This window comes from Mobula birostris, chromosome 2, assembly GCF_030028105.1.
Source record: "Mobula birostris isolate sMobBir1 chromosome 2, sMobBir1.hap1, whole genome shotgun sequence".
NCBI classification, from domain to species: Eukaryota; Metazoa; Chordata; class Chondrichthyes; order Myliobatiformes; family Myliobatidae; genus Mobula; species Mobula birostris.
In genome coordinates this window covers 194807042-194821189 of record NC_092371.1, presented here as the reverse complement: position 1 = coordinate 194821189, position 14148 = coordinate 194807042, and the positions used below count along the sequence as shown (strand labels likewise).

The 14148-nt window shown below is 39.4% G+C and overlaps 1 protein-coding gene across 3 annotated transcripts in view; it reads left to right on the top strand.

Annotated features, from left to right (window-relative positions):
- nbas (NBAS subunit of NRZ tethering complex) overlaps nt 1–14148 on the top strand; it is a 304149-nt gene that overhangs the window by 95195 nt on the left and 194806 nt on the right. For all 3 annotated transcript variants that reach the window (XR_011885018.1, XM_072251277.1, XM_072251278.1), the window contains 4 exons: nt 87–272; nt 759–932; nt 2884–3017; nt 10288–10350. Coding sequence is in view for 2 of the 3 variants with exons in the window: in XM_072251277.1 (XP_072107378.1) it covers nt 87–272; nt 759–932; nt 2884–3017; nt 10288–10350 (557 nt within the window). In the remaining variant the exon portion in view is untranslated. The remainder of the gene's footprint in view (nt 1–86; nt 273–758; nt 933–2883; nt 3018–10287; nt 10351–14148) is intronic.

The window sequence follows — 14148 nt, the reverse complement described above, 5'->3', positions numbered from 1 at the left end:
ATTGGAAAACTGAAAATAACATTTATTATGAACTACATGTGCCAAAACTTTTGATCCATTTAACAGCACTCTTAATATACTTTTAGGTGGATTGTGCCCTATCTCTGATACGACTTGGCAAGGAAAGGAATATCCCAGGTTTAGAGGTTCTCTGTGATGATCTGATTACTCTGGAAACACTTGTGTATGAAGCAGGGGCTGATCCAACTCTTTCTTTGAAGGACATGCAGCAGATGAATGACATTGATAAACTGAGGCAACTGTTGATAAACGTAAGACGTTCAAATATAAATTCAGCCTGAGATTATTAGCATTGTATTTCAGTAATTGATGTAACATAATCAAAATTACCAAACAATTGCAATTTGTATGAGGTTTTCTTTGTAATTAACTTTTAAAAAATAATAACTCTTCTTTAGTCCTTCCATTAATTGCTGTGTATGAAGAACAGGTGCTTCATTTGTTCTCAAGTCTTTACTATTTTAGCATTATTTGCAACATAAGTTTGATCATTTTTAAGCAGATTTGTTTTCTTCTGGTCTTAACCTGATGGGAATGAAACCCATGTAAAATCTAGTGTCTAGCCATTCCATACTGACAGTGTTATTTTGTACACTTTACTAAGTTATATTAGTTTTCAATGTTATCTTTGTTCAGCAGATTATTGAGTTAAAATTCTTTTTTTCCCTGTAAAAGAAACCTGTATATAGTTAATGCTGCATGCTGATTTTTTTTTTTGTGGAATTATATTTTGGCAGTCATCTGAAGAAATGTATATAAAAAACGTGTACCAGTGGGTGGTTCCCTTCCTGCACCGTTGTGAAAGTAAAAAGGCGAGATTTGCAGACAAATTGCTGAAAGAATATTTAGTAACAGAGGCAAAAGAGGACTTAAAGTACCCTTTGAAGATATTTCAGCAATCAAAACCTGATGTATGTTTATTACATTTTTATTTAATTATTATCATAAGTATTAAACCAGACCTCTTCCATTTGAAATTGTTTTACCAATGTCAGAATCAAGCAGCCAGCTTACAAGTTCTATTATGTATGTTACGTTTAAAAAAAAGTTGCATCCATCATTTTTGTAAAAGGTCTGGCAGATGATTTCTTTGATATTGCTGAGGAGGAGAATTGTGGAGAAGAATGCACCTTCCACATCACTAATACAGTGGCCATTGGTTAATCGGACAAGCTGCTTATTTGTGACAACTCTTAAAGAACAAAAACAAATTGAGAAAATAGCTGGGAGTCCCTTCATTTATTTGGGACACTATGCTACTTAGTTGGGGAAAGAGACTGCTGCCGAATATTTTGTAGCTAGCATCAGTCTCATGCACGTGTCTAATGGCCATACGACTTCACCATGCTTGGAGGGAACAGTTTTTAAATAAAGTTGTTTGTGTTCAAAAAGCAGTGAATTTTGTCATTGGTAGTTGGTGAGTAATAAACTGGAATTCAGAACTGTTTTGCTCACTGCAGTTTCTGGCATTCAAGCTTGGAGATGCCAAACGTGGCAGTGAAAATGAAACTATTTTACTACGTCAAGTTAGGAACTACGAAGAATTCAAAGTTCAAAAAGTTAGAAGTAAATTTATTATCAAAGTATACGTATGTCACCACATACAGTCCTGAGATTCACTTTCTTGCGGGTGTTTCCAGAAAATATAAGAAACACAATAGAATGGACAACCAACCAATGTGCAAAAGACAACAAACTGTGCAAATAAAAAAAAATTAAAAATAAATAATTAAGCAATAGTATTGAGAACATGAGATCAAAGGTCCTTGAAAGTGAGCCCATAGCAGTTCAGTGATGGGTGAGTGAAGCTATGCCCTCTGGTTCAGGAGCCTGATGTTTGAGGGGTAATAGCAGCTTCTGACCTAACAGGCGTGGGTCCTGAGATCTTGTACTACCTTCCTGATGGCAGCAGTGAGAAGCAAATATGGCCTGGATGGTGGTGGTCCTTGATGGATGCTATTTACTCTAACAGCATTCACCCTCTCCACCTCTGATAGCCCAATGAGACCTATCTGATTGACTTCTGGTTTTCTCCTCTTGAAGTCAATAATCAGCTCCTTGGTCCTGCTGACATTGTGTGAGAGATTGAATTTGAAGGTATCGATGTTACAATTAAAATGAAAATTTGGAGGATGCAGTCATCAAAAGCACTGTTTGAAGGCAGTCCACTATCTGCTGCAGGTGTCTGCACTGATTTTGTTCATTTACAAAAGAACACATCCCTGAATGAATTCCTCCATTGATAACTTTCAGGAACTAATACAGTTTTACAGTACTGTACTAGCTTTGGTAGCGTTCTAATATATTCTGTATTTAATTTAAACACACTATTTGTTTCTCCAGTTAAGCTGTAACTTGTCTTTTTTATACCTTTCTAACTATTTCCATGAAACTTCGCTAATTGGGACAGGTGCTTTATTAGGCCAAAATGTACTAGTGCTGATGTGTCGCAATAATCCAGAATCCACTATACATGGTGCATCCTTAAGGTCTGATAGGGTTCCATGTAGCAGGTTAATATAATGAATTAAATTTAATGCAGTCATATAACCAATTCATATTGTTTATATTTATTGAGACAACTGGATGCATTGACACAGACAGCATGATGTCAGATTTACTGTGGCATTATTTTAATCTTTGAAAATGTATGCAATCTCTATCTTACTCATCTTTTGGAAGTTGGTAGGTCTTGCATTCTGCATTTCATGCCTGCATACAAGTTTCTGGTGAATTTTTAATTTTGTGATTTGTCCACCCAGATATTTTAAATTTTAAGTTAGTGACGTTATATGCGGTACACATTCTCAAATATATTTTATTCTGTTCATTGATTTATTCCTTATTTGTATTCCTCTTTAGTGTCAGCAGAAAATTATTCCTGATCAACAACAGTTGATGGCAGTAGCCCTAGAATGTCTCTATAAATGTGAGCGAAATGATCAGCTAGCTCTTTGTTATGATGTACTTGAGTGTTTACCACAGAGGGGTTTTGGGTAAGTATGATCAAGTCAATGAAGAATTACAAGTTACAATTTTTTTAAGTATTCTTAATGAATTATTGCTCCAAAAATATTAATATATTTAAAAGTAAATGATCAACAGAAACCTCAAATTCACAAAGTCCATTTTGTTTCCTTAGGATTAACATGAGACTTTCTTATTACTTATTACTATTTGGGAGATGTATGGGGTGCAGATTGCAGAAGGAATGCAGAAGAATAGAAATCAATTTGACTGGAGCAGCTGAAGTGATGTGCCGTGATGCATTTAGAAAAAAACCTAAATTAATATGCAAAGATGAAATGAATAAGATCATTGATGTAGATACATCCAATTATTTGGTGCTCTTGTGACTTTGATAGTGCCAGCTAACAGATTTTCCAGATTATCTGATATTATTACGTTATACCCAAATGCAATTTTTCACATTTTTATCATGTTACACAGTACTATATCAGTGAACCCAGTGGCTTTTTAAAAAAATGTATTGTACAAAGCACCCCAGATCCAGCTCTGAATCACTAACCAAACTATGTTCCAGAGCTAGAGTGTGCATGGAGTTGGAGGAGATAGCAGAGGTACTTAATGAATACTTTGCTTCAGTATTCACCAGGGACAAGGACCTTGGTAATTGTGAGAATGACTCACAGTGGACTGAAACAGTTGAGCATATATGCATTAAGAAAGAGGATGTGCTGGAGCTTTTGAAAAGCATTAAGTTAGATTAGTCGCTGGGACTGGACGAGATGTACCCCAGGCTACTGTGGGACGCAAGGGAGGAGTTTGGCTGAGCTCTGCCAATGATCTTAGCATCATCGATAGGGACGGAGGACATACCGGAGGATCGGAGAGTTGTTCCTTTGTTCAAGAAAGGGAGTAGTGATAACCAGGAAATTATAGACTAGTGATTCTTTCTTCAGCAGTGGGCAAGTTGTTGGAGAAGATCCTTAGAAGCAGGATTTATGAGCATTTGGAAAGACATAATCTGATTATGGATAGTCAGCATGGCTTTGTCAAGGGCAGGTTGTGCATTATGAGCCTGATTGAATTCTTTGAGGAAATAACAAAACACATTGATGAAGGTAGAGCAGTGGATGTAGTGTTTTTGGATTTGATAAGATTTCCCATGCGAAACTCCTTCAGAAAGTAATGAGGCATGCCTTCAGAAAGTAATGAGGCATGGAGATCCAAGGAGACCTTTCTTTGTGGATTCAGAATTGGCTTGCCCACAGAAGGCAAAGGGTGGTTTTAGATAGTTTATATTCTGCATGGAGGTTGGTGACCAGTGGTGTTCCACAGGGATCTCTTCTGGGACCTCTCTTTGTAATTTTTATAAATGACCTGGATGAAGAAGTAGAAGGATGGGTTAGTAAATTTGCTGATGACACCAAGGTTGGGGGTGTTGTGAATAGTGTGTAGGGGTATCAGGTTACAGCAGGACATCAATAAGATGCAGAACTGGGCTGAGAAATAGCAGATAGAGTTCAATGCAGATAAGTGTGAAGTGGTTCATTTTGGAAGGTCAAATTTGAAGGCAGAATATAATATTAATGGTAAGACTCTTGGCAGTGTGGAAGATCAGAGAGATCTTAGGGTCCATGTTCATAGGACGCTGAAAGCTGTGCGCAAGTTGACAGTGTTTTTAAGAAGGCGTATGGTGTGTTGGCATTCATCAACCATGCGATAGGGTTCAAGAACTGTGAGGTAATGTTACAGTTATACAAGACCTTGGTTAGACCCTGCTTGGAGTACTGTGTTCAGTTCTATTCATCTCGCTACAGGAGGGATGTGGAAACTATGGAAAGACTGCAGAGGAGATTTACAAGGATGGATTGGAGAGCATTCCTTATGAGAATAGGTTGAGTGAGCTTAGCCTTTTCTCCTTTGAGCAACAGAGGATCAGAAGTGTATAAGATGATGAGAGGCATTGATTATGTGGCTAGCCAGAGGTTTTTTCCCAGGGCTGAAATGGCTAACACAAGGGGCATAGTTTAAAGGTGCTTAGAAGTAGGAACAAAGGGGATGTCAGGGTTAGATTTTTCACACAGAGTGCCGGGTGCATGAAATGCACTGCTGGTGATGGTGGTGGAGGTGGATACAATAGGGTCTTTTAAGAGACTTTTAGATAGGTACACGGGACTTAGAAAAAGAGAGGGTTATGTGGTAGGGAAATTCTAGGCAGTTTCTAGAGTAGGTTACATGGTCGCAACAACATGTGGGTTGAAAAGCCTGTAATGTGCTGCAGATGTCTGTGTTAAAACATAGAAAACTTACAGCACAATACAGGCCCTTCGGCCCACAAAGTTGTGCCGAACATGTCCCTACCTAAGAAATTACTAGGCTTACCTGTAGCCCTCTATTTTTCTAAGCTCCACATACCTATTCAAAAGTCTCTTAAAAGACCCTATCGTATCTGCCTCCACCACAGTTGCCGGCAGCCCATTCCATGCACTCACCACTCTCTGAGTAAAAAACTTACCCCTGACATCTCCTCTGTACCTACTCCCCAGCACCTTACACCTGTGTCCTCTTGTACCAACCATTTCAGCCCTGGGAAAAAGCCTCTGACTATCCACATGATCAATGCCTCTCATCATCTTATACACCTCTATCAGGTCACCTCTCATCCTCTGTCGCTCCAAGGAGAAAAGGCCGAGTTCACTTGACATATTCTCATAAGGCATGCTCCCCAATCCAGGCAACATCCTTGTAAATCTCCTCTGCACCCTTTGTGTGGTCTCCACATCCTTCCTGTAGTGAGGTGAACAGAACTGAGCACAGTACTCCAAGTGGGATCTGACCAGGGTACTATATAGCTGCAACATTACCTCTCAGCTCTTAAACTCAATCCCACAATTGATGAAGGCCAATACACCGTATGCCTTCTTAACCACAGAGTCAACCTGCGCAGCTGCTTTGAGTGTCCTGTGGACTCGGACCCCAAGATCCCTCTGATTCTCCACACTGCCAAGACTCTTACCATTAATACTATTTTCTGCAATCATATTTGACCTTCCAAAATGAACCACTTCACACTTATCTGGGTTGAACTCCATCTGCCACTTCTCAGCCCAGTTTTGCACCTTATCAATGTCTCGCTGTAACCTCTGACAGACCTCCACACTATCCACAATACCTCCAACCTTTGTGTCATCAGCAAACTTACTAACCCATCCTCTATTTCCTCATCCAGATCATTTATAAAAATCACGAAGAGTAAGGGTCCCAGAACAGATCCCTCAGGCACTCCACTGGTGACCGATCTCCATGCAGAATATGACCTGTCTACAACCACTCTTTGCCTAGTGTGGGCAAGCCAGTTCTGGATCCACTAAGCGATATCCCCTTTGATCCCATGCCTCCTTACTTTCTCAATAAGCCTTGCATGGGGTACCTTATCAAATGCCTTGCTGAAATCCATATACACTACATCTACTGCTCTTCCGTCACATCCTCAAAAAATTCAATCAGGCTCGTAAGGCACGACCTGTCCTTGACAAAGCCATGCTGACTATACCTAATCATATTATACCTCTCTATATGTTCATAAATCCTGCCAGTCAGGATCTTCTCCATCAACTCACCAACCACTGAGGTGAGACTCACTGGTCTGTAATTTCCTGGGCTATCTCTACTCCCTTTCTTGAATAAAGGAACAACATCCGCAACTCTCCAATCCTCCGGAACCTCTCCTGTCCCCATTGATGATGCAAAGATCCACCAGAGGCTCAGCAATCTCCTCCCTCACCTCCCACAGTAGCCTGGGGTACATCTCATCTGATCCCGGCAACTTACCTAACTTGATGCTTTCCAAAAGCTCCAGAACATTCTCTTTCTTAATATGTACATGCTCAAGCTTTTCAGTCTGCTGCAAGTCATCACTACGATTTTTCCATAGTGAATACTGAAGTTAAGTATTCAGTAAGTACCTCTGCTATTTCCTCCGGTTCCATACATACTTTCCCACTGTCACACTTGATAGGTCCTATTCTTTCAAGTCTTATCCTCTTACTCTTCACATACTTGTGGAATGCCTTGGGTTTTTCCTTAATCCTGCCCGCCAAGGCCTTCTCATGGCCCCTTCTGGCTCTCCTGATTTCCTTCTTAAGCACCTTCCTATTAGCCTTATAATCTTCTAGATCTCTAATATTACCTAGCTTTCTGAACCTTTTGTAAGCTTTTCTTTTCTTCCTGACTAGACTCATAGAAGAGTACTTCACCCATGCTGAACCATTCAAACGCCCTAGTTCCATCGACCTGTATCTGGACCTTAGCCCTCCATACCTCTCCCATTCATGTAATATTCTCTTAAACATTGAAATTGAGCTCTAGACACCACTTGTGCTGGCAGCTCACCCCACATTCTCACGACCCTCTGAAGAAGTTTCCCTTCATGTTCGCCTTAAACATTTTACCTTTCATACTTAAGCCATGTCCGCTGGTTGTAGTACCACCCAGCCTCAGTGGAAAAAGTCTGTTTGCATTTACCCTATCTATACCACTCATAAATTTGTGTACTTCTATCAAATCTCTCCTCAGTCCTCTATATTCCAAGGAATAAAGTCGTAACCTATTCAATCTTTCCTTATAATTCAGGTCCTCCAGTCTCAGCAACATCCTTGTAAGTTTTCACTGTACTCTTTCAACCTCATTTACCTCTTTCCTATAGACAGGTGACCAAAACTACGCAATACTCCAAATTAGACCTCACCTACACCTTATACAACTTCCACATAAAATCCCATCTCCTCTACTGAATACTTTGATTTATGAAGGTCAGTGTGCCAAAAGCTTTATTTATGACCCTGTCTACCTCTGCTGCCACTTTCAGTGAATTATGGACCCATATTCCCAGACCCCTTTGTTGCACTGCACTCTTCAGTGTTAGACCTACCCTGGTTGGTCCTGCTGAAGTGCAACACCTCATACTTGTCTGCATTAAATTCCATCTTTCATTTATCAGCCGATTTTTTTTTTTTTTCTTTTTTTTTCCAGCTGGTCCAGATCCCGCTGCAAACTCTGATAGCCTTCCTCTCTGTCTACTAGAACCCAATCCTGGTGTCATCTGCAAATTTGCTGACCCAGTTAACCACATTTTCATCCAGATCATTTGATTTACTGTAGGTGACAAATAACGGACCCAGCGCTGATCTCTGCAGCACTCTACTAGTCACAGACCTCCATCCAGAGAGGCAACTATCTACTATCACTCTCTGGCTTCTCCCAAAAGCCAATGTCTAATCCAAGTTACTACCTCATCTTTAATGCCTTCCTGACTCCCATTGTCAAATGCTTTGGTAAAGTCCATGTAGACAACATCCATTGCCTTGCTTCATCAATTTTCCTGGTTAACTTACTCGTAACACTCTATATCAGATTGGTTAGACACAACCTACCACACACGAAGCCATGCTGACTATTTCTAATTAGACATTGTTTATCCAAATACTTTGAATACTTTGTATACTTTGAATACAAAGTTCAAAAAATCCAAAGTTCAAAGTGAAATTTATTATCAGAGTACTTAAATGTCACCACATACAACACTGAGATTCTTTTTTCCTGCGAGCATATTGATCATATCTATAGAACGGTAACTGTAAGCAGGATCAATGAACACCAAGCTGTGCAAATGCAAACTTAAATAAATCGCAATAAGTAACAGGCACGAAGTAACAAGTTAGCGTCCCTTAAGTAGACTCCATTGATTGTGGGAACACCAGAAATGTAATGAGTGTAGTTATCCCCTTTTGTTCAAGAGCCTGATGGTTGAGGGGTAGTATCTGTTCTTGAACCTGATGGTGCAAATCCTGAGGCACCTGTACCTTCTACCTAATGGCAGCAGTGAGAAACGAGCAAGGCTTGGGATACTGGGATACCCTGAGTGCATTTAAAGTGGGATACTGGGATACCCTGAATGCATTTAAAGTGTCTAATGGAATTCTTTAACACAAGTAGTGAAATTCATGTGTGAGTGTTTTGTCCTTTTTTTTTTACATTACTCCTATGTTTTTCCTGTTCTTTATGCAGATTTTGATCATTTCTTTCAAAACCCTCAGCAAGCTAACTCCATTTCTGTTTTTCAAGTTAGACTTTTGAATGTATTGTGTAATTACCTCAGCCTATCCCAAACCTTCCAGCTTATAAATTATATTTATTATTTTTATTGTGAAGTGTCTTATTAAAATATCATCACTGAGAATCCCTTTGTCTATTCTACATTTCTGAATATATTTTTATTGAACATACTTTTTTTAAAAAAAAGTAAATGCATTAAAACTTTCACAGTTTGCTGTAATTTATGTAGGTAGAATATGATGCAAGTTCAGCACTTGGCCAATTGGTTATGGTTTTACCAGCATTTTGTTTTGGCATATGCTAATGTAACCACAAGCAGCTGGTTGACTGTACTGAACACTTTTGTCATTTAATTGTTTCTGCATTCAGAATGGTCTCCATATTTTTGGCTGTGAGTATATCACTCTTGAGAATAAGATTAACCGGAGCTTGATTTATTTACAGTCACAAATGGGTGCATATTGTTGTCTCATTAATTAAAGCTGCATGAGGTGTATTGGATAGTCTGTTTTCACAGGACTGATTTATTAGGTCTAGTTTTCTTATTTTTAAATTTTTATATCTTTTGTTTCTGTTGCAACATTGGAATTGGCTTGATGGACCTGTATCAAATTTTATTTTGGAGGATTGCTGTTGATACATCCAAAATGACTTAGTAGGTGAACTGATGCAGTACCCATTCTCCACATTTATTAATGAGTTACAAACGGAATCTTTGTGTGAAAGAAATTCTTGAATACCTGTAATAAAAACCAGGACCATAGCTCTTGCTTTAAGTTCTAGTGACCCCCCCCCCCCCCGCCCCCAACACATCTCTGCTTATTGCATAATGGTATTTAAAAGGATTTTGGGGAATCTTGAATGGCTCACAATTTGGCTACAATTTTCAAAGGAGTATTTTGATCTAGTTATTCAGAAAAGGCTGATCTGGCTTTGGGCCGAAATATTGCTTAATTTTGGATTTTTTAAATCAGGGTTTTGAGGTAATTAGGATTTAATATTGCCAAAATGAGAGATCCAACAACCTTAACCTTAACCTTAACACTGTGGAGTTTAATCATTTGAAACCATATTTGAGGAAATAAAACCTGAAACTGACAATCTAAAATTTGTGAAACGACTGCCAGCATGTCAATTACATGTTTTGTTATAAATGTTCTTTTTGTCATTTTGATTTTACTACAGTCAAGAAACAGAAGTGACTAATGTTTTGCATGATCAGATTGACTTGTTGGAACAACATCTAAGGTAGAATTTTATAGTTTTCTTAAATATATATTCTCCTTTAAAGTAGAAGATAATTAATGTTAGAAAATTGTTTGTGATACTATATATATTTTTTGCCGGAATATAATATATAACTCTCTTCTTGTTATAAGGTATTAATTGTAACAAGGTAGTCTCTTTTTTAAGATTTTTTCACTACTACTTTCTTTTTCAGCCTCTTTCAGTTTGACAATTAATTGCAATTTGGGTCTTTTGAAAACGTTTGTTTACAGAGATAACTATCAGGGAAAGAGTAAAATCTGTTAGAAGCAAGACTTATGCCCATGATTACCCTTTTTGAGATTTAGAGCGGAATCTCCCTGCTAAGGAGGCTGCTGGGTGGCTGTGTGCAAATGCGTTTCTGCCAAAGGAGGTGTAAGGTGCTCCTTCCCTCCATTAGCCTGCAGATCACCCTGATAACCTCCTGACCAGGGTCACGTGAAGCCATGAGGGCAGGTGGTGGATGGTAGTATGAGCAGCTGGTGTGTATAACAAGTCCTGGTTATGAAACCACTGACTCTGAAGAGTATTGATAATAGCTGGGGGGTGGGGTGGAGTGTGGACGTCCTCGCGCGTTGTAAAACCACTGCCCAGAGGAAGGCAAAGGCAAACCACTTGTGTAGAAAAATTTGTCAAGACCAATCATGGTCATGGAGACTATGATCGCCAACATCATACGATACAGCACATGATGATGATGCATGCATGCAGAAAGGTGATGAAGAATAAGGTTGTTGTGTAGACCACTGGGTAATTCACTAATTCTACCATGCTACTAATATATTTAAATTGCACCTTCACTTACACATTTGTTAAAAATCTGCAGTCACCTGCATTCTCAAAATATGCATTCAGGTTAAAGGAAAGTTAATTCATTGTCGTTCTGTGATAATTTTGTGCCTGGAAAATAAAGAGGTGAAGCGAGAGGGTGGAAGGAACTCGTGGTAAAATTCAAATACAGTAAATATGCAATTCTGAAATGATAGCTGAAATTGTTGCCCACAGCTGGTTACATGATATCGGCAACCAGAGTTGAGGTAACCATGATAACCTTGCTATATAAAAGCTTGAATCTTGTATTAATCTATCTCAACTTTCTCTGCTCCCCCTACATAGGGCTTTTCTTTTAATATAAATTTACTAGGCTGTTGGACAAGAAAAAAAATCTTAGATTTTATTGGTTCACTTCCACCAGTGGAAACGTTTCAGAGAAACTGCTTAATGTGTGCTCACTATATTATATTGTGACAGTGGAAAAAATACATTCTTCAGCCACTTGGATTCTTGAACTTCCTTCTTAAGAAAAGATAAATTGAATTGCTAATTTGTGTCAGTGTTCACATTAATTATGTCCTCCAGCATTCCTGGCACTTAATTTAAGATTCAACCAGTTTCATGTTCAGGAATGTGTTCCTTATTCCTTTGCATTACAGATACAACTTCTGAATGAATGTAAATTTTGTCACAAAATAACAAAGACATAATACAGAATGTATTATTTAAAATGTGTGTGATATCTTCACATCTACCATATGTTATGATTTGTATTTATAAGCAATTAATACAAAATGGAAAATAACATAGGTTGCAGAGGACTGGAAAATTGCAAATATCACTCTATGTTTTCAGAAGTAAAGGAGACAGAAGAAAGAAAATTATGGGCTGGTTAGGAAGATGTTGCATTCGATTATTAAGGATGAGATTTTAGGATTCTTGGAGACACATGATAAAATAGGCCAAAGTCATCATGATTTCCTTCAAGGGAAACTTTGCCTGACAAATCTGTTGGAATTCTTCAAGGAAATAACAGGCAGGATAGACAAAGGAGAGCCAGTGGATGTTATTTACTTGGATTTTCAAAAGGCCTTTGACAAGGTGCCACACACGAGGCTACTTAACAAAATATGAACCCATGGTATAGTGCAGGAAAGGTGCTAGCATGGATAGAGGATTGACTGATTGGCAGGAGGCAAATAATCACAATAAAGCAGTTGGTTGTGTGCCGATGACAAGTGGTGTTTTGCCGTGGTCATTACTCGGACCACTTCTTTTCGTTTTGTGTGTCAATGATTTGGATGACGGAATTGAATGATTTGTTGTTAAGTTTGCAAATGATACAAAGATGGGTGGAGAGGCAAGTAGTTTTGAAGAAGCAGGGAGTCTGTAGAAGGACAGACAGATTAGAAGAATGGGCAAAGAAGTGGCAGGTGGAGTAGAGTGTAGGGAGTATAGTCATTCACTTTTGTAGAAGGAATAAAGGTGCAGACTATTTTCTACATGGGGAGAATATTCAAAAATCAGAAATGCAAAGCATCTTGGGAGTCCTCATGCAGGATTCTGCAAAGATTAACTTGCAGGTTGATTTAGGGGTAAGGAAGGCAAATGCAGTGTTAGCAATCATTTCAAAAGGACTAGAATATAAAAGGAAGGATATAATGCTGAGGCTTTATAAGGCATTGGTCAGACCACATTTGGAATATTGCGATCAGTTTTGGGTGCCTTATCAATGTGCTGGCCTTTGAGAGGTTCCAGAGGAGGTTCACGAGAATGATTCTGGAATGAAAGGGTTAACATATGAGGAGCGTTTGATTATTCTGGGCCCCTAATCGCTGTAGTTTAGAGCAATAAGAGGTATATTGAAAAGCCTAGGTGGAGTGGACGTGAAGAGGATATTTCCTATAGCCTCTGAATAGAGAAACATCCATTTAGAACAGAGCTGAGGAAGAATTTCTTCAGTCAGAGGGTGGTGAATTCATGCAATTTATTGCCACAAGTAGCTGTGGAATCCTAGTCACTGGAGATATTTAAAGTGGAGGTTGAGAGGTTCTTGATTAGTTAGGATGCCAAAAGTTACGGGGAGAAGGTAGGAGAATGGGGTTGAGTGGGATAATAAATCAGCCATGATAGAATGGTGCAGCAGATTCGATGAGCTAAATAGTCTAATTCTGCTCCTATATCTTATGGTCTTATGGCCTCATATTTTATGGTAAAACTGGTAGAACAGTATTACAGTAATAATGGGAATTAAGGAAATTCTGCTGAATGAGGCTTTTCAGGGATATTTTACCATATGAAGAAACAAAGAGGAATTAATTGATTTCTACGACTAATTAAACAATGTAACCACCACCACCACCTGCAGTCCCTGCACTTACCTGGCCTACCTTCTGCATTCAACACCATTTACCTGGCCTACCCTCTGGATTCAACACCACTTACCTGGCCTACCCTCTGCATTCAACACCACTTACCTGGCCTGCCCTTTGCATTCAACGCCACTTACCTGGCCTACCCTTTGCATTCAACACTACTTACCTGGCCTACCCTCTGCATTCAACACCACTTACCTGGCCTACCCTCTGCATTCAACACCACTTACCTGGCCTACCCTCTGCATTCAACGCCACTTACCTGGCCTACCCTCTGCATTCAACACCACTTACCTGGCCTACCCTTTGCATTCAACACTACTTACCTGGCCTACCCTTTGCATTCAACACCACTTACCTGGCCTACCCTCTGCATTCAACACCACTTACCTGGCCTACCCTCTGCATTCAACACCACTTACCTGGCCTACCCTCTGCGTTCAACGCCACTTACCTGACCTACCCTCTTGCATTCAACACTACTTACCTGGCCTACCCTTTGCATTCAACGCCACTTACCTGGCCTACCCTCTGCATTCAACGCCACTTACCTGGCCTACCCTCTGCATTCAACACTACTTACCTGGCCTACCCTCTGCATTCAACACCACTTACCTGGCCTACCCTCTGC